The 27,484-nt window shown below is 47.8% G+C and overlaps 1 protein-coding gene across 1 annotated transcript in view; it reads left to right on the forward strand.

Moving 5' to 3' along the window:
• Window positions 1–27,484, forward strand: part of RFTN1 (raftlin, lipid raft linker 1) — a 196,652-nt gene that overhangs the window by 120,574 nt on the left and 48,594 nt on the right. Inside the window, exons 5-6 of the mRNA XM_024747830.1 lie at window positions 14,931–15,279; window positions 23,673–23,876. Of these exons, the coding sequence (XP_024603598.1) occupies window positions 14,931–15,279; window positions 23,673–23,876 (553 nt within the window). The remainder of the gene's footprint in view (window positions 1–14,930; window positions 15,280–23,672; window positions 23,877–27,484) is intronic.

A 27,484-nucleotide genomic window follows, 5' to 3' on the forward strand; every position in this document is an offset into this window, starting at 1 on the left:
GGAGGGGTTAGGGAGGGGCTGCTTACCAAGTACTCAATTCCTGAAACCAACTTGCCTCTTCCAGGAGAAATTTGGAACTTTAAAAGCCCAGTTCCAGAATTGTCCCCTGATTCCACTAAAAGAAGCCTACTGCTTAACGAATCATGGGCCGGCATTTAGGAGGGACACATCATTTTCACAAATTTTTGGTTCTCTTATGTGTCAAATGAGTTTTTGCACGTCCGTCATCTTGAATATTCTGTGATTGTGTGGTCAACCTGACTTTTAAATTATTTCTCCCTCATTATCAAAAAAAAATTATTGATTAATTCTGGTTTTTAATGGTGGCGTGCTGAATTCCAGTGCCACGTGCCCTCATTTTGTGAATCTTGCTGGGCACATCTTAGTATTCCCTGTGATCTTCATCTAGTAAATCAATGTTTGTTGACTGACAATGATTTTTGTCTTCCCCCTTAACTAATAACTGTGATTGGAGTTCGGTACAAGAGCTATTATTTTCCTTTTTTAAAGCTAAAAGTAAATATTGCCTTTTAACACTCCAATGGAAAGGAAAATCTGTTGTAAGGAAAATCTAAATGATTCACTTATGACTTCTTAAGTGTTTAAAAGACTGAAAAATAAGATAGATGACCATTTTGTGAGTGGTGCTGTAATCTGTAGAAGTATGTTTGGACCAATGGCCCACATATTCTAATAACTATTATAAATCTAGCCTAAGCAATAAGAGAAAATAGGCTAAACCAAGGTTTCCCATCTAATTAATTACTTCCCAGTCTATGTGTCCATTCTGTTAGCCTTATAGCAGCATTCCTAGGTACTGAAAAGGTCGCTGTGGAGGATGGCTAGTAGGGATGTTATTGTTTGGGATAGCAGGGATGTTATTGGTGCGGTAGTAGAGAGCTTGCTTTTTTCCAGCTTTACTGAGATATAATTGACAAATAACATTGCGTAAGTTTAAGGTGTACAACGTGATGATTTGAGATATTGTTAAATGACTACCACGTTAATCGTTAAATGACTACCACGTTAATCCAAAGTTACCATTTCCCATGTGTGCTGAAAATATTAACATCTACTCCTTTAGCAAATTTCAATTATACAACACGTACAGTATTGTTAACTACAGTCATCGTGGTGTCCATTACATCCTCAGAAGGTATTCATCTTACAACTGGAAGTTCATACCCTTTGACCAACATGTCCCTATTTCCCCTGCCCCCCTAGCTCCTGGTAAGCACCATTCTACTCTACATTTCTTTGAGTTTGACGTTTTTAGATTCTACATATGAGTGATATCATCCAGTATTTGCCTTTCTTTGTCTGACTTATTTCACTTAGCACAATGCCTTCCAGGTCCATCCATGTTGTTGCAAGTGGCAGGATCGGCTTCTTTTTCATGGTTGAATAATGTTCCATTGTACACACATACCACCCTTCCTTTAAGTAGGGACGTTATCGTTGGCAGTGATAGGGATGCTGTTGGTGGGGATAGTAAGGATGTTATTGGTGGGGTGATAAGGACGTTACTGAGTGCAGTATACCTGAAGAGACAGAAAAACTTTAAAAGAAAGTGTTTAAATATATTCTTGGTAGAAATAAATTTAGCTTTTGATGGAACTCTTCATCATTCAGTTGGGGTGGAAACTTTATTTCAAAGACCTCCCATTTTGAATGAGAGATGCTGTGGCCAGTCTGACCTCTGAGACGCTCCCCGGAGGGCAAGGGAAGATTCTCTTTATGACACCTTAAGAATACAGATAGATTTTTTTCCAAAGCCTCAAGCACAGGGTTTCTCGGTGACTTTTTCCGAGTCTGATGGTGCCTGGGAACGTGGGCATCGTCCTGTGGCGTTCCTAAATAGTAAGACATAATCACTAATTCATGTGCTGCGCGTTTGTAACACGTGATAAACAAGAACCGAGCCTCCGTGTGCCTACGGTTTTGCTCAGCCAGTTAATAACGTAAGGCACGCTGCGGGGGCCGTGCTTACCTCTGGGGGCCCGCCTGTGCCACCAGTTCAGATGCATCGTCACAAACTGAGAGGCTAATTACAAATTACTCTTACCTCTTTATTAAAACAGGTCCCTAGAGGCCCACTCCCTGGAAGTGTTCGTGTTATCCTTGTTTACATTTCCACATGTTTGAGAGCGCCCCTAACAGCATCCTTTATAAAGACTGTGGATTTGACTTTAAGAAAGTACTGCAGTCTGGTATCTTCCCATAGGTATGAATTAGTGAGGATTACTGTATTTTAAGAGAATGTCTATTGCTGTGTCACAAACCACCCCCAAACATAGTGGTTTACAGTGACACCATTCATTGAATTTGCTCACAAATGTGCAACTTGGGCAGGACTTGGCAAGGCAGCTAATCTTTGCTCTACACGGTATCCTCTGGTCAGTGGTTGGGGAATCCACTTTCAAGATGGTGCACCCAGGGCTTCCCTGGTGGCGCAGTGGTTGAGAGTCCGCCTGTCGATGCAGGGGACACGGGTTCGTGCCCCGGTCTGGGAAGATCCCACATGCCGCGGAGCGGCTGGGCCCGTGAGCCATGGCCGCTGAGCCTGCGCGTCTGGAGCCTGTGCTCCGCAACGGGAGAGGCCACGACAGTGAGACGCCCGTGTACCACACACAAAAAAAAAAAAAGATGGTGCACCCATACCACTGGCGAGTAGTTGCTGGCTACAGGCCTCTCCATAGACTGCTTGGGCTTCCTCAAAACATGGCTGGGTTCTTCGCCCAAAACAAAGTGGAAGTTCATGGAAATTTTATGACCAGGCCTCAAAAGTTACACAGTCTCCTTTTCACTTTACTCATTGGTCAAGGGCCATACTGGTCCATGGAGACACATATAGATTCCACCTCTTGTCGGGGGAGTGACAAGCTTCCAGGCTGTCATGTGGGATGAGAGATATCTTTGGAAAATACAACCTGCCACAGACATGAATTCAGACATGCTATGTTCATTTACTAGGGGAGAAATTTGAGACCATTTGGGGCTCATATGGAATACAGAAAAAATAAAAATGAAGGCAAGAAGTGGAAATAAGGAGTTGAGTATTGAATATAAGGGTTATTGGGTATTGGAAATCATCTTTAAGTGTAATTCTCAGCAGTTGTAAATGGAAAGTCCTCTCCCCCCAAAAACAACCACCCTATTTGTTACGCAAAGAGATCACATATCTTCCCGAGATCTGAAACTCTCAGATCATTTTCATCTTCTAGAAAAACCATCCCAGGGTTCTCCAGGGTATTTACAAAAAGAACAAGAAAACATTCATTTCTTTAGCACACTGTAATGGAAACCATCCCCAAGTACTTAGTTTCACTGCTCTGTTTACTGTGAGGGTTTCAAATGCCATTAGGACTGTGTTATATTTTTGCTGGTCTGGAGTCATGGGGACAGAAAAGGGTTTTTTTTTTTTTTTTAACTAAGGGTTAAAACTAGGACAGCAATGGTCCAACAGCGCCAGCTCAACATTTTGTTAAAGTGCCTTTCATTAATGTTCTGGAGGCCTATGTAAATCAGGCAGTGGTGGGGAAAAAAAAAAAAGTCATGGATTCTGGATGTTAACGCAGCAATGTGGTGTGAAGGGAAACATCTGCTCCTGATTAAACTTCTTTAAACTCAGGTTCTTTTGCCTCAGTCACTTAACTGTGGTGCTGAGATTTGAGTTCCATGAAGACTCTCAGACACGTTTTCCAGAACATTACCAGGAGTCTTAATAAGCCCTTGAGGTTCTTTGCCCCCAAGCTTATAATTCCAGGGTCACTGCTATTACCAAAGGATAAAATTGGGGCTGTCAGCATCAGCAGTTCCAGGATTCTAGATTCTAGCTGGTTCTTTTTTTCTTTTTTCTTTTCTTTTCTTCTCTTTTTTCTTTTCCTTCCCTTCCCCTCCCCTCCCCTTCCCTCCCCTCCCCTCCCATTTCTTTTCTGGAAATGCACTGTCTTAGGCAGTGCCTTTTGAAAGAAGGCCCAGTGGAATGCCCAGTTATGAGGCATTTTTTTACTGTGATGACAAGTACTGATATTAACGAATTGTTTGCCTCTGCATATTTTCCTTCTCCTGAGGGGAAGATTGACCTGGTTTGTTAGGAGATGAACTGGAAACCCAAGGACTGCCAGGTACCTGCAGCCTCAGTTTTCTTCACTGTTAAAAATGATACAAGTAGCGAACAATGTGCACATTTCACAATCTCAAATGAGTGTATTTGTAAAACATTATTGGCCCCAGATGGATATTTCCTGAAACTGTAGACTCATAGAAGTTTCCTTTCAGAAGTAACCTCAGATTCTGCAAATTTGATCTCCTGACTGTTCACTGCTTGCATAAACATTTACTGAGTACTTACCAGGGACCAGGAACTGTTTCAGATGCTGGGGACAAAGCAGGGGACAACACAGACAACACTCCTGCCCTCACGGAGCTCTCATTCAACTGGGAAAGACAGACAATAGTTTAGAAATGTGGAAATAAGTGATACGATGAAAGTTAAACAAAGAGATGTGCTGAAGAGTGACCGGGTGACCATTTTTTAGGTTGGGATGTCAGTGAAGGCCACATGGGAAGAAGGCACCCTGGTGACAAGGAGAAACCGGTCGTGGGGAGGGGAGGGAAACAGCATCCCAAACAGAGGAAGCTGCAGACACTGAGGCCTCAGATGGGAACGGACTTGGAGTGTAAAATAGCGAAGGTGGAGGAAGTGAAGGAGGCGTGGGGTAGGTCTCACGGGGAAAGACAGGACAGGAGAGCTGGCAGAGGGGGCGGAAGGACTGCAGGACAGCCGAGTCCACTGCCGGTCTAGATGGAAAACCCTGAGCTGTTCTTTTTGTGACCGTGAGTGGACTGGAGGGACCTGACCTTTGTGGGAGGGGCTAGCCAGAGAAAGCCAAGGATGTAAGGGGCAGGAGGGATGGCTGGCGGAGGGAGCGGGTCCCATGCTGGACAGGGAGGGGTGAGGAGAGCTGTCACCTGTGTGTTTGGTACCTTTTAAAAGAAGCTTTCTCGGTCCTCACTGCTGGTCGCGTGTAACGAAGTGACCCTGTGTCTGGGTTAGCTTGGACAGTTTTAGCTCATGCCTGTCGTCACAGACTAATTATTGATAGCTTCACCTTTTGCTTTCAAAAGTGTCAAACTGTTTAAAGTTTGCACGACAGTTTACCAATGTTTCAACACACCAGAATCTCGTGGTGTATCACCTTTTAGTCCTGGACTGCCGTGTCTACTCTGGGTCTCCCGTCTACCTCGCCCATCCTTCCCCATGGCAGGTGTAAGCTCTTCTGGCCTCTCCCACGAGCCCTGCGGTGACTCCCGGGCCCCCAGCCACTCTCTTCGCCTCCCTCCTTTTACCCTCCTCCCCCATCCATACCACATCCTGTGGAAAGATTAATTTTGCTTGGGAAAGGGCTGATTATGTCACTGCTGCCAGAAACCGTGATGGCATCTCATTGCCTCCAGAAAAGAAGTCCAGACTCTAAAGATTCAACACTCTCCAAGATCAAGCCCTGGTATTTCACAGTATAGCTTAGAGTGTAGGACATACTATAGTAAATACACGCTGTATAACAGGTGGGAATATGGACTCTGAGGCCAGACTGACTAGGTTTGAATCCTACCTGCCGTTTGCTAGCTGTGTGCCCTTGGGCAAGCTGTGCAACCTCTCTGTGTCTCAGTTTTCTGATCTGTAACATGGGGATGAGAAAGAATATCTACTGTTATTGTTACAAAAGGATGAAATGAGTTAATCCACGCAAAGCCCTTAGAAGAGCTTTTGGCACATGGTAAGCTCTCGGTAGATGGAAGCTACTGTGATTATGGATTTTTGGTGCAGGACGTTTGTCCTTCTCTGCATAACTTAGGACGCTTTCTTACCTCTTTGCCTTTGCTAGCCTTGTTCCTTCTTGGATTCTTTGCCCCAAACCATTCCGTATGCACATATTCTACCTGTGGGTCAGGTTATTTTACCAACCATGGATTTCAACAGCCACAAGACTGACAAACCGTGAAGTCTGTTGCACATCCTTCGACTTTCCCATGCGACTCGGATGAAAGTCTCTTTAAATGCTTTGCTGACATAAGCTTTTGAGGTTGATTTCTCCATTTTCTTTGTGGGTGTGCACTGGCCCTAGCGGAAACCTGGGGGCATCTTGTAGCCTTGGTGGGAGATGCAGATCCTTCTGAGGACCTGTGACTTGAAGGTCCCTCAGTTTTCCTGCCTGGATGATGCCACCGTCTTTGCTTTTGCTCCAAGATCCTCTTCTGAGCACGTCCATGCAAAGTTCTACTGATGGGCAGACATTGAGGGAGATTAGGGATTTGCAGGGATCGTGCAAATCTGCCAGAGGTGACCCCCGTCTGCCCCAGCTCATGACTCTGTTGTGTCCTCCTGATCTGGGTGCCTCTGCTCTGTGTAGGGGAAAGCTTGGGGGTTGGACACTGACTCCAGAAAATATTCCTAAGAAATAATCTTCAATTCTACCTCAGTAAAGCTGGGAAAAGAAATCTTGAGCAGACCCGATGGAGATAAAGATAGCCCGAGAAAAGGAGAAGAATGCTGCATCTCTGCAGACAAAATAACCTGGAGCATTGACACAGGTTCCACTTTGACCAGAACATATCAACACTGTTGTGATTGGTATGGCCTTACTTGCTCAGTTTTGTTCAGCTTAAGTATTGGTTACCTTATATTCTCTTCTTCACGTTAGTACACGTGGGTACTGAACAAATTTCAAATTTTATTTCCCATCAGATGATGTATCTACATGACAGATATTAAATATGTATTTCTTCTGCCCTGAAATTCCTTTTCTTCTGAAAGCTTCTTTGTTCCCACAATCCAGCTCTGTGAATTCCGTAGGAGCTACCCTAACAATGGCCAGAGCTGATTGGCCCAGAAGTGGACACCTGACCTAAGCTGAGCCAATCAGAGCCCTTCCCTGAGATCTTTTACTTGTGTGTAGCCAGGAAGTTTTGACATTCTATCTCCAGTGGCTAAGCTATGAGCAGAAAAACTTAGAAGTTGACAATGGCCATAGTTTCTGCCACATGGAGAAAATTGGTCCTGGAAGAGAAAGAAGAATGATGCTAACAAATAAAGAAAAGTAGGGACAAAACCTGGAGCAAGTTTCCTGACAGTACTGGAGATGCTGGTCCCAGGTCTTCCTAAGATCCTGCTCTGGCCCTACCCTGCTGGTGCTTGCTCTTTGAGACACAATTGGATTGCTCCCCACAGATAGGTCTCTCCTTGTTCACCTCTCTTTTGCATCTCTGATTTAGACTTTTGACATTAGGTTGGGATCTTCTGGTGGGTTGGTTTTCACAGGGCTTTAGAAATTAGTTGAAGATCTTTGAGGGAGCTTAACAGCACACCCCCTCTTAGTTCTGTTGATTTCCCATGAACTACATTTTCAGTGAACAGTGAAATTATAGGCACAATCTGAGTGAAAGAACCGAATCAGTTAACACAGGTAAGGAAGGCCAGTAAAACTCCTTTTGTCAGGACTACCTTCCCTGAACCACCAAAGGATGTATTTGTTCTCTGCTCCTACCCCAGTGTTGGACCCCATCTCTTCCTTTTGCTTTTAAGGGAGTTTACAGTTTTCTAAGTTTTTCCATCGTTTCCCAAGCTTCCCACCAAATCACTCCTAATAGCAGAGGAGAATAAAATAGTACCTCTTCCTTCAACCTCAGCCTTGCCAGGGACTTAAGGGGGCAAACAGTGGTCCCTCAAACTGAGCATAGGCAGGTTGAGAAGGAGAGATCACATGGACTCTTCAGAGTCTCTGAGTTGCCCCTTGAGTTGGATCAACACATATTAAACTCAAGGCGTCAGGGATAGTGCCTATTTGCCTCCCCAGCACCTAGTGCCCAGCACATAGTAAATATTGAGTAAGTAGTTAGTGAATGAATAAATGGGTATTATTATCCCCATTTTATAGATTAGGAAACTGAAGCTCAGATAAATCAACTGAGTTGACCAGTAGCATAGCTAGTGAATGGCAGGGTTGAGTCCAAAGCTTTAGGTCTCAGAATTCTTGTCTAGGGCTCATTCTGAGACCTCTCAGTCACTGAAAGAGAAAACCACAACACCAGAGGTCTACATGATCTTTCCTTGTGGCCTCATAACGGAGCTAACACACAGCAGCACTTGGTCAAAGTTTCAATTCCTGAGGCAAACTGTTAACACGTCAGAACTAAAGGCAGCTTCAGACTTGAACTAAAACCCATGTTATTTTTGAACCTCCACTTTCAGAAAGTTGGTACGAGAGTTTAGGCGACAGAAGATGAGAAGGGTTGTGTGTGTGTGATAAAATATTCACCGTAAAGACTCATGTGTAACCGTGCAACCCAGAACAGCATCTTTGCGCCTGTTCTTGACATACAGTACATGCCTCTGTTTGTAGGTTCCCTATGTATGGCATGGATCCCCAAAGGCTTTAAAATGTCAGCTGTCATGAAATGGTGGCCCATGAGTTATGAGGAGGGTCACAGTGGGCATTGGTCTGGTCTAGGGTCCATTTGGGATGTTTGTGTGTGTGTCTTGGTCTTGACCCTATATTATATGCATCTGCAGTCATTACTGAAAGCTCTGTTTCCATTGCTCAGTATTTCATATGGTTTATTATGCCCCACAACAGCACTGTCTATCCAGTAGAACTTTCTGTGATGATGGAAATGTTCTATATTTGCACCAAATGTTCTATATTTGCATCCAATACTGTAGTCCCAGCCACAGAGGCTATCGAATACTTGAAATGTGGCTGGTGTGACTGAGGAATTGAATTTTTAATTTTATTTGGATTAATTTAAGTTTAAATAGTCATACTTGGCTAGTGGCTACCATGTTGGATAGTATAGCTCCATATTTTTAAGAGGTCAGTAATTTCTGATTCCTAGCACTAATTAGCTCATTATTTATAGGGATTCCAGTAAGTTCATCCTAAAGTTAGAAACTGCTTATAACTTATAGAAATTAAATCTAACAGTTACAGATTTAATTCTTTCACCTGAAAATATGGTGGGGAGATTTCTTTCACCTGGGCAATGGTGACTGCTCTCCACCTTCTTGTACACTTCGGCCTCTCCCTGGGACCTTTAATCAACACCAGATTGAGTCCTTCTTTGTTCCTGTTTGGAGCACATTTGTCTTCCCGCCTTTTGGGAGCTCTTAGCCATGCCTTCCTTTCACACCCACTCCGCTTGGAATTTGGAGACCTCTAGCAGCCTGCCCTGTGTGGTCTTCTTTCCCTCACTCCCTTCACCTGCTTTTCTCCTCTATGACATTTCTCCAGAGAAACAACTCATAGGGTTATCTATCTGTCTATCTGTCTGTCTATATCATGAGACTGGAATTGAGATTGATTTATTTTAAGGAATTGACTCATGTGATTGTGAGAGCTGGCCAGTCCCAAATCTGCAGGGCCATTTGGCGGGCTAGAGGTTCGGGTGAGAGTGATGTGGCAGCCTTGAGTCTGAAGGTTGAAAACTCAGGCAGATTGTCTGGAGGCAGAATTCCTTCTTCTTTGGAAGATCTCACTCTTTGTTCTTAAGGCCTTCAGCTGATTGGGTGAGGCCTACCCACATTATAGAGGGTGATTTGCTTTACTTAAAGTCAATCGACTGTAGATGTTAATCACATCTAAAAATACCTTTACCGCAATTTCTAGGCCAGTGTTGACAACTGGTCACCGTAGTTTATCCAGGTTGACACATAAAATGAACCATGACACCTTCTTCATTAGATTCAGACCAGATTGTCCCGGACTCCCTCTAACCCTTCACCTGTGCCATCTCATATGGCCTGTGGGTAGTCCAGTTCCTACTGACCCGTCAGCAGGAGTCTTTTCTGCTCCTTTTCCTGTGTTACTTATGTCTTTCATTTTTCCCAAACTCAACCCATGTCCCATTTCTCCCTAACTGGTTTTACCCTAGTTGATAAATGTACTCTAAACAAATATGTGTATAAGACCAGAAAAAGTATATATTTGCACTCAGACGCAGCAGCATGGTATTCATTTTGAAAGTAGGGTAACAGACAGGACGTCCTAGAGTATCAGGAACTATCCCAATGTCATGCTGTTATCTTTAATCAAAATGATTCTTGAAATATATAACCAAAGATGACATCATTTGCCAACGCATCGAGCCTTTATAGAAATAAAGTTTTCAAAAAGAAAAAATAAATCTTTTTCACATCATGATCTCTGGTTTTAGGTTGGGAAAATATAGTTACCATTGAATCTGTTCTTACTCATCATAGCTCAGTTGAATGAAGTCTTGGGTCAGTTGAAAACGTTAATATTTGATGCCTAAACCAGCAATTGTTACTCCTTTAAGCGTTGGGGGTGGGATGGTTTTTAAATGCAGCAAACATGAGAAAAGGTGGATGAGGGTGTATTTCAGTTTAAACTCGTATCCGACTGGGCATCTTGGCACAGTTTGGATCGTGTAATGTGGAAGAGCGCTGTCCTGAGGGCGCACCAGTTTGCATTAAGACGCTCAGAGTCAGATCTGGGCTTTGCCATGATCTAATCACAGATGTTAGAGAAACTCTTCAGGCATGCGTGTGACAGTCTGTGGGGAATTCCTTACCCGAAGTGGCTTGGATATTCAGGATTTGATCTTCTGTATGGATTCGATTCCACGATCTTGAAGACCTGGTGTAGCTTGAAGTCATGGTGGTGTCCAGCCGCTGATGAGCCCCTGAAAGTAAAGGGATCTGAGATGTCTGGAGAACGGGGGAGGGATTCCAGAAACATCGTGGGATAAATCTGGCAGGATGTGGTGAGCAGTTACACAGGGTTACAGAAAGGGAAGAACTGAAGAAGATGCCTTTACTCCAGTGTGAGGGACAAGGTCCAAGGTAGACCCATCAGCTGTGATCATTGGTCATGTAGGTCTGAGCTCCAGAGGAAAGTCAGGACTGGAGAGTCCAAATTTGGGAATTATTAACATATGACTAGTGGCTAAGTCCAGGTGAGTAGAGGAGGTTCCCATGGGGAGTTTGGGGTGAGGAGAGCTGGTGGCCAGGGATGAGCTCTGATGAACACCATCTAGTGCCCACCTTTCTGATGTGCGTGAGACTTGCTTAATGAAGGTTAGGAATGACCAAATGAATACATGAGTGAATGAGAAACAAACAGGATTCAGTTTGACAAACACAGTCAAGTGACATTACGAAAAAGAAAAGAAAGACCCTGTTCTAGGATAAGGTAGAAAACCAAAGGCGTCAGGGCCCCTAGGGTCTAGCCAAATATTGATCTTTTTTTTTTTTTTTTTTTTTTTTTTTTATAACATCTTTATTGGAGTATAATTGCTTTACATCCTCCCAGACCGGGGCACGAACCCGTGTCCCCTGCATCGGGAGGCGGACTCTCAACCACTGTGCCACCAGGGAAGCCCCTAAATATTGATCTTTATAAAATCTAAATGCGGGTCTTCTAGTTAAAAAAGACTACTCACCCTTTCTGGTAAACAATTTGGCAGCCTGTACCAAGCCTTTGAAAAGCTGATATCCGTTGACCCATTAATTCCACTTCCAGGAATCCACCCCAAGGAAGTAAATAGAGCTGCAGACAAAGATTTGTGCATGAAGGTGTTTCATATTCTTGAGACACACTTTCCCTGGAAGGTTTGCAATGTGGAGGGGGGAGCATCTTTACCATTTAACTTGAGCATCTTTTTAAAAGTTTTGATAGTATTCAGTACTAGGTGCAGGATACTACATTTTCATTAATGTTTAAGATAAAAGATGAGCATTCAAAGAAATCTTGTGCTTTGCCCTCAGACCCTCACCCCTCACCTCCTCTGTCTCAAGAGTTACTATGGGGCTTCCCTGGTGGCGCAGTGGTTGAGAGTCCGCCTGCCGATGCAGGGGACACGGGTTCGTGCCCTGGTCTGGGAGGATCCCACATGCCACGGAGCGGCTGGGCCCATGAGCCATGGCCGCTGGGCCTGCGCGTCCGGAGGCTGTGCTCCGCAGCAGGAAAGGCCACAACGGTGAGAGGCCCGCGTACCGCAAAAAAAAAAGAAAAAAAAGAGTTACTATGGTGGGAAAGTTAGGGACCTGTTGCTGTGGGGTAAAGTCAGAGCCTTTGTTGGCTTGGTATTCTGTGACATCGATGGTGTGGCCCTTGTAATTTCCAGTCCAGCCTCATTTCTGTGCACTCCTGGCTTCTCATGTCATGTTCCAGAAATGTTTCTAGAAATTTCTTCAATACTCAGGCTGTTGCACACCATCAAGCCTTTGCCCGTGATGATCCGTCCATCTCTTTACCTGCACTGCCCTGTCCCTTTTTTTCACCTATCTGGTGAACTCCTATTCATCCTTCAAAGCCTCCCACAGATTGGGTCCCCTAATAGGATTTGTTTAGCACGATATTTTGGGGAAAAAATTGAATTTGAATGTTGTCGGTGAGGCATGCACATTCCAGCTCTGCCACACCCCTCACGTCTTCTAGTTGTATTGTGGTCTTACTCCATTTCGTTTATTACAGCCCTGACCTTCTGTGAGAAACGTCTCAGTGTCCCCTTCAGGCAGAAGTAATCTATACCTTTCTATACCTTTATATCCATTATTGCGCTTAGCACCCTCTATGAGAAATTTCTGGAATATTTACTTTTTTCAATTATAAAGGTAATATGCATGCTTATTAGATAAATTTTGAAAAATTACACACAAATATTATACAGCTGTCATACTGTGTCTAAAAAGTGCAGAATCTTGATTTTTTTATATAACATTATAATATAAGCATTATTGTGCCATGTTAGTATAATATTCTTAAAGTCTGTTTACAATAATTGGCTGAATCTTTTGAGAGTCAGGACTCCTATTTTGTATCCCCCAGAACCTAACTGTGATGTTGGTTTGAGCCAGTATAGGGACTTAATAAATGTTTGTTGGAGTCTAGGGCTGAAAAATCAATTGGTCTCCATCCCTACCTTTTAGGAGCTCATTCTGGGAGAGGAGACACATTTCCACTCATTATGTAATATATTCATTCATTCATTCATTCAACAGATACTTATTGATCACCTCCTATATGTCAGACAAATTACTAGCTCGTTACGCTTCTCTCTTCTTGACCAGGAGTCTTTCCTTATTTCGTTTGGGACTGTGAAATCCCTTGCATTTCTCTTTTTGCTTGTGCGGCCAGGAAGCTCAGAGCTATGCTTTGTACATATTACCTTCCCTCAACCTAAGGCCCTTTGGTATAATTATCTCCTCAGTCTTTTCTTTTAAAACTTTTGTGACCTGTATGTTGTTTTAGAAGCTTTCCAAAACAATTTCTAAGAGTAGATAGATATCACAGATTAATGGGTAAAAAATGAATTTTCAGGATGGAAAGGATGACTTTAAGTTTTTTTTTTAAGTTTTGAAGCATGAATTGAGCCAACCATGGGCATTTGTGTGGGCACATACATATCCAAGAACTGGATGCTTTGACATGTATCCACTTGACCTTGTACTTAAGAGAATGAACTTGGGCCCAAGCCAGACCTGGCTTTGAACCTGGCTACCCACAGCTTGATTTATGACTTTAATGTCTCTGGGCCTTAGCATCCTCATCTGAAATGAGGATTGTGATACCATGCAGGGTCATTCAAGGGTTAAGCAAAACAATTTATATGAAGCGCATAGTGTAGGGCTTGACACATAGTAGGTCTGTGATAGATGACAATTAATACTGTTGTTATCATTACATCTAGCACAGGCTAGACCTTACAGAAAGACTGGGCTGTACATTCGTGTAGCTGCTCCAGGCCATTTTCTAGAATGGCCAGTGTTGAACTAAAATGACCTCCTGTTTTAAGTTAGGGTGGGTCATCCGGGGAGGGCTGCCAAGGCTTGCTTCTCCTTTAGAGAGTAGCTCCGTGCTGGTATTTCTTACTAATTCTCAAATGACAGGAGAAGATCACTGCAGAAGCCTCGAGATTTTCTGAGGTCATCCACTTGGGAGTTGGTGACTAAGACTCACAGAGCTCTGAGGTCTCCACCTCCTGATTTATTTGTAAAGTGACTTCAGCATTCTTGCCCAGAAAGTCCCCTAAAGCCCATCTTCTAGTTTTGGCCAGCTCTTGCTTGATTTTATTCGGCTACTACTTTCAGTTTGTTTTTCCCTTATGACTATTACACTCAATTGCCTGGGGTATATTTTAGGGAGGGGAGCGTTCACGGGGTACAGAGCTCAGTGTGGCCATCCGTCCCCCATCTTGAGGCTTAGGAGGTGAGAAGGTGCCACCTGTTACCTGGACTGGATGGTGGATGCAGAGTCATGGGTCAGCCCAAAGTGATGCCTGTGGGCTGGGTGTGGACTGATATCCTCAGATGTCCCCTCTTGCGGGGCTGCGTGCGTCAGCTTTTGCGCGGTGGTGATTCTCCCCACCTCTGCCCTTCTCTGCCAAAACAATTGTTTCAGAGAGGAAGCTCTTTGGGTCATAAAATGTCATCTGGTAGTTAGTATATGGTTATATAGACGTATTGAGTTATATAGTAGCCTGATGAGCAGGAAGTAGGTGATTCGTCAGAAAAAAAAAAATAACAAGAAAATAAACTCTTACCAAAATGAACTTCCTCTTTCAGCCACTCTTTGTTCCAGCTCATCCTTTTAGAACCTTCTTCCAGCTTCTTAGAAAACAATTGTCAATCGGGACTAACACAGTGTTTCAAAGAGAGGCCGTCGCAGCCCTTCATAGCCAAATGCATTATTTTTCCATAGTTTATAAAAAAATAAGCCCCACACTCTCTGTCCCCAGTTGGGCCAGGGTTGGGGTGTGGGCGCTGCCTTGAAGACACGGAACCTTTGCCAGCTCGAGAGACTTCATGTTCAAACAGAAATGTCCCCAAGGCCTCCCTGAGGTATTTCGTTGCCCCTTTGCTAGAACATCCCATTCACTTGTTTCCCTTCATTCTGTTTGCCTCACAGATCCAGGAGGCTGCGAGTCGGGGCCTGAAATTTGTCGGGGTCATACCTCAGTACCACTGCCCTGGGCACTCGGCAGGTGGCAGCCCCCCAGCGGATGCCCGGGATGCGACAGAGGAGCCTGGCAGGTGTGTGGCTACAGAGAACCTGGGGGCTGCCGACGCTCCGGTGGGGATGGACAGAAGCCCAGAGCCCGGCCAGGACCCGAGAGGGGAGGCGCCCACTACCCAGCAGCCCGGCTCGCCCTCGGGAGCCGGGGTTGGCACAGAATCCCCTCCATGCGGGGTGAGCGAGACTCTGGATGGACCGGATGGGGACCCACTGGAAGGGCATGGAGAGCCACTCTCGGGAAGTAAGTATGTCAGTGCTGGGACTCTGACCCGCTGAGAGAGAGGCTGCTAGCTTGTCAGTAATCCCCTTGGCATTTTAGGAAAACGAATGGAACTAGAGTGTAGAGGGAGCGGTCCATCAAACAGGAGAAACTGTCAAGCTGTTTTCTGGGCCTCCTGACTGTTTCCTGCCTGAAGCTGTGACTTCCAGGGGTGTGGAGGGGAAGGGGGGGCGGGGCAGGGGGGCAGAACCACATGACGTTGACTCGTAGTTGCTCCAAATGGTCACGTGTGAAGTAGATTCTAGAACGGGAGGTCGTTTCTCCCGCACGCTCTTGCACTGCCCCTGAATTACCCCGTGTGAACACAGGAAGTGTGAACTTTGCTGGGCACCAGTGCAGAAAGCAGCCTCCACTTTTGGACCCCTTGTTTTGAATATCTGCCTGAAGAAGGAAATCAAGAAAGCCAGCTGAGGACAAATTGTGCAGGAAGCTGGTGATTCAGCTCACCCAGCTGTAAACAGCCAGATCTCAGGGAGTTGTATAGTTGACAGATGAGCACCGTGGAAAGAAAACTGCCAAGGAGAGGCCACCAGTAAGCGACTCCGCTGAATCACATTGTAACGGCCGTCGGAGCACGCCCTTTAGGTTGGGGATTTCAACTAGCGACACAACAAGGATGATAATAGCTGACGTTTATTAATACTTCCTGTGGACCGGGCGCTGGACCAGCAAGCTTTCCTATAACTATCTCTTCATTTTTCCTATGATGTGGGTGAGCTCTTGCATCATTGCCCATTTTACAGCTGAGTAAACTGAGGTTCAGAGAGTCCATCTGTTGCCCAGGCTGGAAAGAGATCTGATGTGTGAGCCCAGGCCCGCTCTCTGCCTGGTCTTTCCTGTGTGGTACTCAGACAGACGAACAAGGTTTACTGAGGCCCTCAGTCTACAGGGAGCTAAGTTTCTCTTCATTTCCCCGTGATTCCCTTTCATCTTCCTTCTCCAGGAAATCTAGCCTTGAGCCATTTCCTGAGAGCCAGGCCCTCGTATGAGGTGCATGGCCTCTTCTAGCCTTTGGGAGGTGACAAGTGACAAGACTGACAGGAGGCGGCCACAGGTCTTACGAAGCCTTTCTCTTTAGGCCTTCCTGGATCATCTCCCTGGTTAATGTTACTATTTACGTACTAATACTTGAAGTTAGCCTCTTAGAAATGACGAGGAACCATTTATACTTTGAGAATAGAAAAGAGGGTGAGGGGCTCCCTGGCTGTCCAGTGGTTAAGACTCCACGCTTCTGCTCCAGGGGGTGCGGGTTCGATCCCTGGTCTGGGAACTGAGATCCCGCAGGCCGCGCGGTGCGGCCAGAGGAGAAAAGAGGGTGAAATCGTTTTTCTTGTTATGTCAGTAGTTCCTGGAAAGAAAATTGTGGGCTGGTTAATTCTGGGGCTTGTTTGCAAAGTTGACCTTGGAGGGGGAGTTGGCAGCAGCCTCAGTTCTGGGACAGATTAGGACCGTTTCATGAAAGCCTTGATCCTTCTTAAATATGTGCTGAAGTAGAGGCTCATTTGGGGGACTTCTGCTCCCACAGAGTAGCTGAGAGCACGTTTGGATCCCGTGGGTGCCTCCCAAGGAACATCCCAGTCTTATTTCAGAATCCCCCATTTCTGCATGGCTGTCGGGCTGAATCCCAAGAAGGAGGACTGGCCTCCTTGGAGCCCCTCTGTTGTACCATCTCAGGCCCTGGGAGGTTGAGGGATCAGGGCATCACAAGCCCCAGGAGAGAGCACAGGGAGCACTGGGCTTAAGAACCACACCTCTCGAGCAAGATACCCTCCTGTGCCTCAGCTCCTTGCCCTGTAAAATAGGGATTAAAAAAAAAAGTTTCTTGGGCTTCCCTGGTGGCGTAGTGGTTGAGGGTCTGCCTGCCGATGCGGGGGACACGGGTTCGTGCCCCGGTCCGGGAAGATCCCACATGCTGCGGAGCGGCTGGGCCCGTGAGCCATGGCCGCTGAGCCTGCGCGTCCGGAGCCTGTGCTCCGCAACGGGAGAGGCCACAACAGTGAGAGGCCTGCGTACCACAAAAAAAAAAAAAAAAGTTTCTTGTAGAAAAGTGAAAGGAGAGATGCATTTAAAGCACTCCTAAGTGGCGGTTCTTACGACTGGGGTACAGGCTCCGTCGTCCTGACCATTGCCCCCACCTCTGCACAGAACCCTGCCTTGGAGAAAGGGGGCTCTTGATACTGAGGGTCCCCTCAGGAGTTTTCAGATATTCCTTGTTCCAGAATCCACTTTTCTCCAAGATTCCTTCCAGACGTCCTGCCTCCTGGGGTTGAGTTAACTGGGGAGGCTTGTCCTGGGACCCTCCGCCCCAGGTCCCTCCTGCTGCCCTGTGACTGTTCCCTCGATCACTCAGACACTCCTCCCCCATCGCTGGGCACACAGAGACCACCCCCGCCCCCCCGTGATACCACAAGTGTCTTGGCCTGCATCTCATTTCCTCAAGTCCCTGTTCTCTATGAGAAAATCAGTTCCTGCTGAGGAATAGCAGGTTAGGGTGTGTCTGGAAGTGGTCAGCCTAACAGAGCATGAGGACTCCAGCTGTTGAGGGGCTTATAGTGCCGCCCACCCCCCAAGATTTGCTCGGTAGGCAGCTGTGTGTGTCTGTTGTCTGCTCATGAGCCTGGCACTGATCTCTCTGCGCAGGAGGCCACGGGTCTCACTGTTACCCTTTATTTCTCTTTTGGTGGAATAAATGAACCTTTGGGTCTTTTCCATCAGTCAGTGAACACACAGGGGTTACGAGTGCACAGGCGTGGCCTTGCAGGGGATGGACAGTCATCACGGTGACGGCCCTCTGAGTGAACTCTTCTGAGCTCTCCCTGTGTGTCTTGACTATGCTTCACAACAGCTTTGTGACAGAAGATGCTATTGTTACACCCGTATCACAGATAAGGACAGTCGCCTGCGTGCCCTCATAGAGTTAAATGTTATCTCCTGGTCTGAGCATTAGTTGAGCAACCATAGTTTCAGCCTCCCAGAAGGCCGGCCGGCCGTCCAGGGACCCTGTCCCCATTCACAGCCCTCAACTGACCCCAGCTTCTCTCCTAATCGTTTTCCGGGGAAGTCTTTCCTTCCCTGGGAAGTCCATGCACCATCACCCACCCCGTCCCCAATGCCCCCTCCCTGCTGCTCACTCAGCTTTCACCTCCCTTTCTCTCAGGGCCCCCTAAGGACGGTGAAGTGTTTTTACGCCTCTCTCTGCCAGGTGGGCTTAAATAGGCAATCACAGCAAGACAATTAAAAAAAATCCAGAGGGAGCCTCCCTCCTTCCCCCTCCCTTTCCTCCTTTAATTTGTTTCCTTTATAGGAGCCTGGGGGAGCTGTGCGGCAAAGGCTGCTCAGGAGGGCTGCCAGGGAGCTCTCATCTGGAAACAGGGCAGGCCGCCCCTCCCCTCCCCCTCCGCACGGGCTGCAGGGACCGCTCTGGTCCAGGGGTTCTGCTCCCCATGCCCACCTGGGTTTCTTCCCGCTCGTCCTAGGGAATTTCCTGTAGGTTTGAGGTCAGGCCGTGCAGACATTACCTGAGCCTTGCTGCAGGCTGCTTCCCTTCTCCCATCCAGCTTGCCCCAGCCTCCTGGTGAAACGCAGAGCACCTGGGAAGGACAGGACCGCGTTCCCATGCCACGTTCTCCATGCATTTCTGTGCTGGGGGGCAGCTTCCTTCATTCACCGCAGACAGGCCAGTGCATGGCCAGGTTAGGGAGGTGTCGCGGGACGGACCCCTGGCACTTCTCTCCTGGCCTCCAGCATTCCCATCTTGTCTCTGTCGCTGAAACTTGAGCAGGAGAAACAAGGAGGCCACACAGGTTCACGCAAAGTCAGCTGGTTCTCACTGGCACTGAAATAATAATGCAAACTCTTCCAAGAGTTACCCTTCCTACCTGCACCTGCTCACTTAAAATGCCTACAGATGCAGCCAGGAACCCGAGCCGGGGATTGCCGTGACCTTCTCTGGAGGGGGATTCTATTCAGCAGGCCTCCTTGGCAGGCAGCGGATGCCCCCTGAGCCTGCCCTTCCTCCCTGGGCCTTGTCCTCCCCTCCCGGAGCCCCCAGAATAGTTCTACCCTGTGGTTCTGTCCCCCACCCCCAATCTGCCACCATCTTCCTGGACTTTCACTCAGTCCATTAACAAATAGCTATTGAACACCTCCCCACCCCCCCTCCCCCCCACACACGCACATCGTCATTGTCAGCTCCCGCTTTCCATGAGCCGATGAAATTAGCCTTGTGTTAGATTTGGGACACAGCCCAGCATTGGGGGTTTGGAAGAGTCTTGGATTTGTCACTTACCAGATTGTGATTCTGGGGGAACCACTTAAGGCTTCTGGGCATAGAAGGGACGCCGTTCCCCCGTGGAGGCTGGAGTCATGTGAGATGATGGCGGTGGTGATGGCCCTCATTAATACATTCCCATCCTGTGGGCCGCTGACATCCTTACAAGTGGGCCCCGTGGATTGCTGTGCAGACAGCGGGCCCCACACTTGGCCTGGCAAGCAGGCCTCCCCCAGGCCCAGCGGACCTGGCTGGCAGGCCGGCAGCGCCCAGCTGGCCCCGCCTCCAGGCTCACGTGCCCTCCTCCCCCTGTCCACCTAGCTCCTTGCCCTTGTCTGGCTCAGGTCAATCCAGCAGACACAGGTGTGGCACCTGCCATGTCTTCTGGACTACTACCTTTTCTGGACACAAAGGATCTAAATGACACAAGGCAAGCCCCCCGCGCCCCCCCCCACCCCATGTCAGGGGAACACAGCAAGACAACGAGACAGAAATAGAAGTGCAAGTCTCGAAGCTCCTTGGGTGCCCTGCCAGGCCAGTCCTGCGGCCATTCTCAGAAACAATGCCTTCCCCCTCCTTTGGGACTTTCTGTCCCATGTCTGGAAAAATCTTCCAGCTGGGGTCATGGCAGAGTCACAGAGCAGCTAAGAAAATGTAAGCAAATTTGGTCTTCTTTTTGGAATCCCTGGTGACTGCTCCTGTGAGTATATGTATTGGAGAGTCAGAATATTAAAACATCAAAGGGCATCGTTTGGGGACAGTTTTTCTTGGCTGGTTTCCATGTGAGTAGAAAGACGATTGTGGCCAAGGAGGCAGCGGGACAGAGGAGTTTACTGAAGGCTTGGGCATCTGGAAGCAGGTTTCTTCCAATATTTCATTGCTGCTCATGCTTTGGAGGCTCTCGAGTCCGACAGCCTTTCCTTTTCCTTCCTGAAAAATCTATTTCTGGCTCTGGCTTTGGTCCTCCTCCCTGGGGAGGATCCAGACGGAAAGCAAGGGGCGCTGTCGGCACCCCACCATCCACCTTTGTCTCCCCGCTCTGTCTCCCCCTGCCCTGCCCCGCCCCCAAGCATGCTTCTTCCCTTCTGCCTTCCCTTGTTCTGTTTCATCATGCGTGTGGGAAAGTTGTGGTTTTGTCTTGCCATGTGACTGGGGATCCTTCTGTGTGATCAAGTGTTGTCATGTCGTTTTGGACTTGGGCCACTTCTCAGTTCCCCACTCATCCTCCCGTGCAGAGGCTGTGATTTCTTTTTCTCTTTGTTGATAATTCGTATGCATTTAGCAGACCATGGGGACTGGTGCTCTGGCCCACCTTGGGGTCACCTGAGGACAGCTTTCCTAGCCTCTGCCTGGGCAGATGTCCCAGGGAATGAACGCCTCAGGAGTGGCCTCCATCCCTGAGGACAAATGCCCGGCTTCCTTGCCCCTCATAGAGCAGTATGGGGTGTGCGTATATGGTGTGTCAGGTCCCCAGGTGCCGTGACAGTAACCCGCTCATCAATGCAGCCTTCCTTGGCTTTCAGCTCTTCTCTGTTTCTCGTCCCTGCTCTCTCACTCTGTTTCCTGGGATTACTTCCCAAATGAACGACTTGCACCCAAAAGCTTACAGGGTCTGATTTTGAAGCAATTGAAATGCAGTCAAGGACTCGCTAAAGCATGACTTACCCTCTTTTGCCTTTAGTAGCTGCAGGTCTTATTTGAACCACTGGCACCTTGGACTGGAGAACACCCAATCACTTCCTGTCCCACCCCCAACCCCCAGCTCTAATCCATTGCTTGATTTCCCTCCTTTACAAACCTTCTGTGCTGTCTGCATGACCCCATTCCTAAAGTGTGTATCTGAAAGTCACGAAATAGTCTAGGGATTGCTAGCTCCATATACCAAGACCTAATTTCTCCTGCGAAAGCACTTACTGGCTGGATTGTAGATGGCTTCCTGAGTCAGGTAAGCGGACCCAGAAAGGTAATTTGGGCTGGGGATGATGAACAGGCCAGCGGTGGTTGTTGAAGATCCAGGTGGCCGTTTGTGAAGATGGGGACCCCTCCTTCCTAACTGGCTCTACCCCATGGATAGCTTGAAAAGGCCTCCCTGTCGGCTTCACCATTGCTGACGACAAAGTCTGTGGCCCAGCAATGCTCCCCAGAGGTCTCTGCTGGTGCTTGCTCAGTTGGGGCTGTGCAAAGCCTTCCTTTGTCCCAGAATACAGTCGCCCTGTGAGATAATTTGAGTTTGCTACGTGGATGGACATTCTTGGTGTGACCATGCCTCATCTTTCACTCCTGTTTACGGCAAACAGTAGTGTTTTCCCTTATGGTCGTGAAGCAGAGTTTCCTGTTTAAGTGCACTTATTTAGATAAAGCAGAGTAAGTTCGTTTTAAAAAGTAATGTACTTGGATACTGGAAAAATTGTGAAATACCGAAATATGGGATGCAGTGTCCCAGAATGTGAGTCTAGACGAGGTATCTCCTGCAAGGAGCGTGGATGTCCTTTGTCCTTTTTGCTAATGTCAGTCATTGTTTATGACCTTTAAAATATTTCTTCGGAAGAAGGGTGGGGACTTTCTTATTATCCAAATAGATATTTTTGGAAACCAAAGCATATTCCTGACTAGCCCATGTAAGCAAAGCTTTTTAAGCTGGGTGAACTCTGATTGCTTGACTGAATGAGTAACGCAAAAATAGACCTCCAGACTTCGATTGAAATTCCAGGTATTTGCTTCTGGAGGCTGACACTGCTCACTCACGGCCAGTACCGTGTGTCGCAGGAGGCGAGGGTCAGCTGCCGGGTGTAGTGAGTATTGATTTTTAAAGAACTGAGCTATAAATGAAGGCACGGGAAGCAGAGCCTCACTCTCAGGGCCTGCTTGGCTGTTTGAGCGACCTACCACTCCAGGCAGGAACGTGCATTTACTGGAATGTATTTATTTTTACATATCAATGATGTATTTTTGATGTACTTGATTAAGTATTATGGGTCTGGCCCCAGGAAACACCACTGTGGTTTATAAATAGTCAGTTCAGGGATGTACAAGGTTCCAGGAATTACAGCAGTATTTTTGTCTTTATGTGCCTCTGTGCATTTACTTTTTTTTTTTAAGACCAGCTCTCGCCCCAAAATATGTCTGCTTTTTCTTCTAAAACACACCTTTGTATGAATTTCTAGAAATGTCTACTGTGTCCTTCTCTCAAACACCTAACCGTACAAATGAATCCCAGCTAACAGCTATATGCCAGATTCCAAACCTAAGTCCTGTCAACTAAAAAATGCACAACATGAGAGTTGCTAGTTCGTTTTATTTGGGGCAAAATGTCTAGCCTGGGAGACAGCGTTTTGGATAGTTCTGAGAAACTGCTCCAGAGAGGTGGGGAGAAGGTCAGTGTTAGACATGATTTTAGTGAAGGGGGACGTGCAGTGGAGCATACATGTTGGCAGAGGCTGGCTGCTAGTCACGAGAGCAGGTGTCACTGTTAATGCTTTTAGTGCTTTTCTAGATAGGAGGAGATGCAAGAATTGGGCTCATAAAATCTTCTCCTGAAAATATCTGACTATCTAAGGGCTTGATCTGCCAGTTTTTCTCAGAGCACAGAGGGCTCCTGATCTCCACCCTGAACGCCTTTCAGGGTGTGTTGAGGTCGCTGGCTGCAGTGACTAGTGACCTCAGCCTTGTAGAGGCAGATGACAAGTGCCACATTTTTGTTGGCAGTCACCTTAGGACTCAACCTTTGAGGTCCATGTCACTTTTAAGGCACCCTAACTTACTGCTTAGAATTAGGGGGATTTGGGGTTGTTTTTTTAAATTAAAAGACATTCTTTTTGGCCACACCACGTGGCACGTGGGATCCTAGTTCCCCGGCCAGGGGTCAAACCCGCGGCCCCTGCAGTGGATGCACGGAGTCTTAACCACTGGACCACCAGGGAAGTCTCCGGAATCAGGTTTTATTATTAGGTAACAGTGCAACCTAACAGAACTTTGGCCTTTGATATGGCTTCTTCAGGCTCCTGAGAGATCCCGTCAGGCCCAGTGAGGCAGTATGTCCCCATTTGACCTCTTCTCTCCCTACTCTCTTTACAAATCCCAACAGAAATGGAGATTTTCGCCCTTTTCAACAAACCGAAGAGCCATCAGAAGTGCCGGCAATACTATCCCGTCACCATTCCCCTCCGGGTCTCCAGGAATGGCCAGACGGTGAGCAGTTTGGATGCCAATTGGCTGGAGCACATGAGCGACCACTTCCGGAAGGGCGGCGTCCTGGTGAACTCGGTCTTCTCCCTCGGCTTGGTCAACGGTAGGGAAGGCACAGCCCACCCCTCGGGGGGCCCTTCTGAACTCTGCTGCTTCCTCTTTCTCAGAGCCTGCCCTATTCAGAAAGCTCTGTGGCGGGTCTGATTTCTGATGAACACATCTCGAGGAATCTTCCATAAAGCTCACCAGCCATGTTCTGCCGACCCCTGCAGGAGCCAGCCAGGTCTATTCTAACATGACAGAGAAGGGGGAGCAATTCTGTTTCGTTGATGATGGTGGCCTCGATCTAGGTTGCTTTTAAAACCTTTTCAAAAGGTTTTCCCAGGGTTTGTTAATTACCCCCCAGGATCATGCCACTCCAAATGTACAAATTGTTTGTAGACACCATTACAGCTTGAAGCAACCATAGCAGCATCTTGGAATTAACTGCAGAGAAGTGAATTGGTTTCTGTAAGCTCCATGGGGATACACACTGCTCCTGGGTCTCTCGGCACCCAGTGGCCCTGCCAGTAATGGGTTCCCTCTGGGGGGTTGCTGCATGGGTAGCGCTATTGGTGTCAGCTTTTCTAAGGCAGAGAGAAAGTTTGCCCAAAGTGAGGAGACGTGTCACAGGCAAAGAAAGGGTTTTCAAGTTAACACGAAGGCAAGCTGAGTTGCTAGGGGCATCGAAACCGGGAGACAACTTGGGGAGTAGGGCCAACCTGCCAGCATGTGTGCATGCTGAGGGCTGCCAGCCAGCAGGATCCCGAAGTAAATGAAACGTAAAGTAACACCAAATCCGATGATCCCAGCAAAACGTGGCAGGGGGCACTGACAGCCCTGCGTCTTGGTCGTTGAGCAGTTTTCTCTCTAAAAATTAGCAGCGTCAGGAACAGAGTTTGGATGCTATATTACTTGCGACCCTTGAGATGCTAACAAGCATCCTTGGAAGAGACATCAGTCTTAATTCTGAATGTACATACGTGCAAGCATCCAAAACCTTAGAACAAGTGCAAGTGCAAGTCCCTTGTCCCTATCTTAGTAGCAATATCTAATGTTAGCATGTTCATATAGTAGTAGCAGGCGTTGTACGGTATCGTGGGCCGCGACTATTTGTGGATGGGTGAAGGACATTAGAAAGGTGACGGGTGGTCTCTTAGAACTTGCTGTGTCGACGGGGCTATTCTGTATGTGTGCTGTCCAGTATGGTAGCCACCAGCCATCGGTGGCCACTGACCACTGGAGATGTGGTAAGTATGACTGAGGAACTTAATTTTTATTTTATTTAATTTTCATTAATTTAAATACCCACGTACAGCTCATAGCTAGTGTATTGGACAGTGCAGTTCTAGAGTATATTTTCATTAATACAACTAAGGAAGAGTCAGTTCCATTCCCTGGCGGCAAGGTCAGTAAACTCCCTCTGCTCCAGGAGGCTTCCCCTGGGTGCCTGCAGAGTTCTTGGAAGCCAGGGGTCGTCCCGGCCTATTGAAGATGCACCGTCCAACACCAGGGTGTGTGCTAGGGCCAGATGTTTACAGCCCTCGTCATTAGCATTAGGGGGGGCCAGGAAGGAACCCTCCACCCCCTGCTTCCTGCAGGGACACCCCATTGCCCGTCTTTGAGTGTGACAACAACAGCTCCTTTTAGCTCCTCTTGGGCCCAGAGGGCCTCCCTGTGACTGTGCATATCTCCCTGGGAAACTGATGTTAGTTGCATTAACATCTTAAAGATAGGTAGGGAGGCGCTGGACATGGCAGCCACCGAGGCAGCCACGTGTCACGTCCCCACCTTGGGAGAACTGGGGTTTCAAAGGGGAAGTTTTCTCTCTTGCCTGCGCGTGTCAGAGGCTAGCTGAGCCCCAAGAGAGGACACCTTGAACTTGAAAGTTCACGCTGCCGTTCGTTGTCTGTCTAGCCATTCTGCCTTTGGCAACCAAGGCTCCGTTACCACCTCCACTCCTCCCCTAATCCCGTTCTCCAACCTTGAGTCCAAAAACACAGATAATGTATACAGTCTTGCTTCAGATCTGACTGGAGTGTTGGAAATGCTGTTATATCCTCCCTTGGCTTTAGCTGCATGAAATCCAGCCTTCCTGCCTTGAAGACAGAACATGAAATTTTCCCTGGCAAGTGTAGCCGAGCAGCCTGCACTAAGCCTGTGACATCTCCACAGCAGGGCTGCCCACACGTCGGGCTGCCCCATGGCTGCACATCCCTGTCCCGGTGACGGCCGCAAAATCCTCAGAACAAAGTGCATCTGAACCCACTCAAAATTCAAATGCGATTTCACCCTGACGTTTCTGATAGGAGGGAGCGTGTGACCTGGGAGAAGGGCTTACTGGGTTAGCGCGTTTCTGCTCTAGGAAAGCCCAGGCTTTCCGTTGGCAGGGAGGAAACATGCATATGTTCTTTTCCCAGAATTAAAAAAAAAAAAAGCAAGCTAATCATCGTTATAAAAAGAACCTATTTCTAGTAGGTTAATTAGTGTCCTTACAAATAAACCTGGCAGAGCTAAGGAGCACATCTTTAAGCTGTTTGCCATCTGGAAAAGCATCAGTCTTCTTAACTAGACATTTGTGCTTCAGAATATTTTCCACAGGGTCATAAAATGCATGAGAACTTTGTCCCATAAGCAAGGTGATGTTTAGCCCAAATAATCCAGTTAAGACTCCATCTTCTGTTTTTGAGTCTTTACCTCCCAGGACGTGGAAAGGCTTGTACCATCCTAGAGTTGGGCTTCTGCTCGTGGCCTCCTGGGTGTCCCTCCTGAGAAACGCCCAGGTGTCCCGGGCTGGGGAGGCTGTGGCCTTGGGGTCTGGTAAACTTCAGGCATAGGTGAAAGGGCAGCAGAGTGATGGGAACACGCCCCTAGCGGCTCCTGTGTGCTGGTCCTCGGCCAAGCAGCTCACACAGCAACTCCTCTGATCCCCATGGCTGAGTGGGATGGGTACTGTCGTTACGTCTGTGGAGACCGAGACACAGAGCACTGAAGTCATTGCCACGGTGCCCAGCTGCTAAGTGGCAAGAAAGTGGTTGGAAGAAAGAAGGGTGTGGGTGGGGAAAAGGGACTCGAGGAGAGAAAAGAGGTTTGAGGTTTGAAAATAGGTTGAGGCCCCCGGCTGGACCCCTGGGGAGGGGAGAGCTGAAAGTCACCCTTAGGGAAGTAGCAGGACCTGGTGGCAGCCAGCAGCGTGGATGAGCCCAGGGGATGCTCAGACAGCAGGATGGATGGGCGTACGGAAACACTGCAGCCAGTGAGACGAAAGCCAGAATCTATGCTTCCCAAGGGTGGGAAAGGCCGGACAGGGAGACCTTCTGCTGAGCTGGCTGCCGCTGAGGGCTCGGGTGGGTACCACGAGTCTGGGGTAAGGGAGAGGCGGAGCTGGCTGCCCACCTTCTGAAGCTTGTTTTCCCACCAAGGGTTTCCAGGCCTGCAGAGTCCCTGCTGCCATCACTGGCCACCACCAGCTGTCTTTGCCCTGCTCTCACCCCCCTTGTCCCCCTGGCTCCGTCCTTGCTCTGCATCCCTCTTGGTCTACCCTTTGCCCCCTGCTCCTTTCCCCACCTTGCTCTGCCCTTGACCTTGCCCTTGGCCCTGTCCTAGCCCTCCCCCTCCCTCTCCCTGCCCCCTGGCCCTCCCCCTCCCCTCGCCCCACCCTCACCCTCTCCT

Source organism: Neophocaena asiaeorientalis, unplaced genomic scaffold, assembly GCF_003031525.2.
Source record: "Neophocaena asiaeorientalis asiaeorientalis breed wild unplaced genomic scaffold, Neophocaena_asiaeorientalis_V1.1 scaffold33, whole genome shotgun sequence".
NCBI classification, from domain to species: domain Eukaryota; kingdom Metazoa; phylum Chordata; class Mammalia; order Artiodactyla; family Phocoenidae; genus Neophocaena; species Neophocaena asiaeorientalis.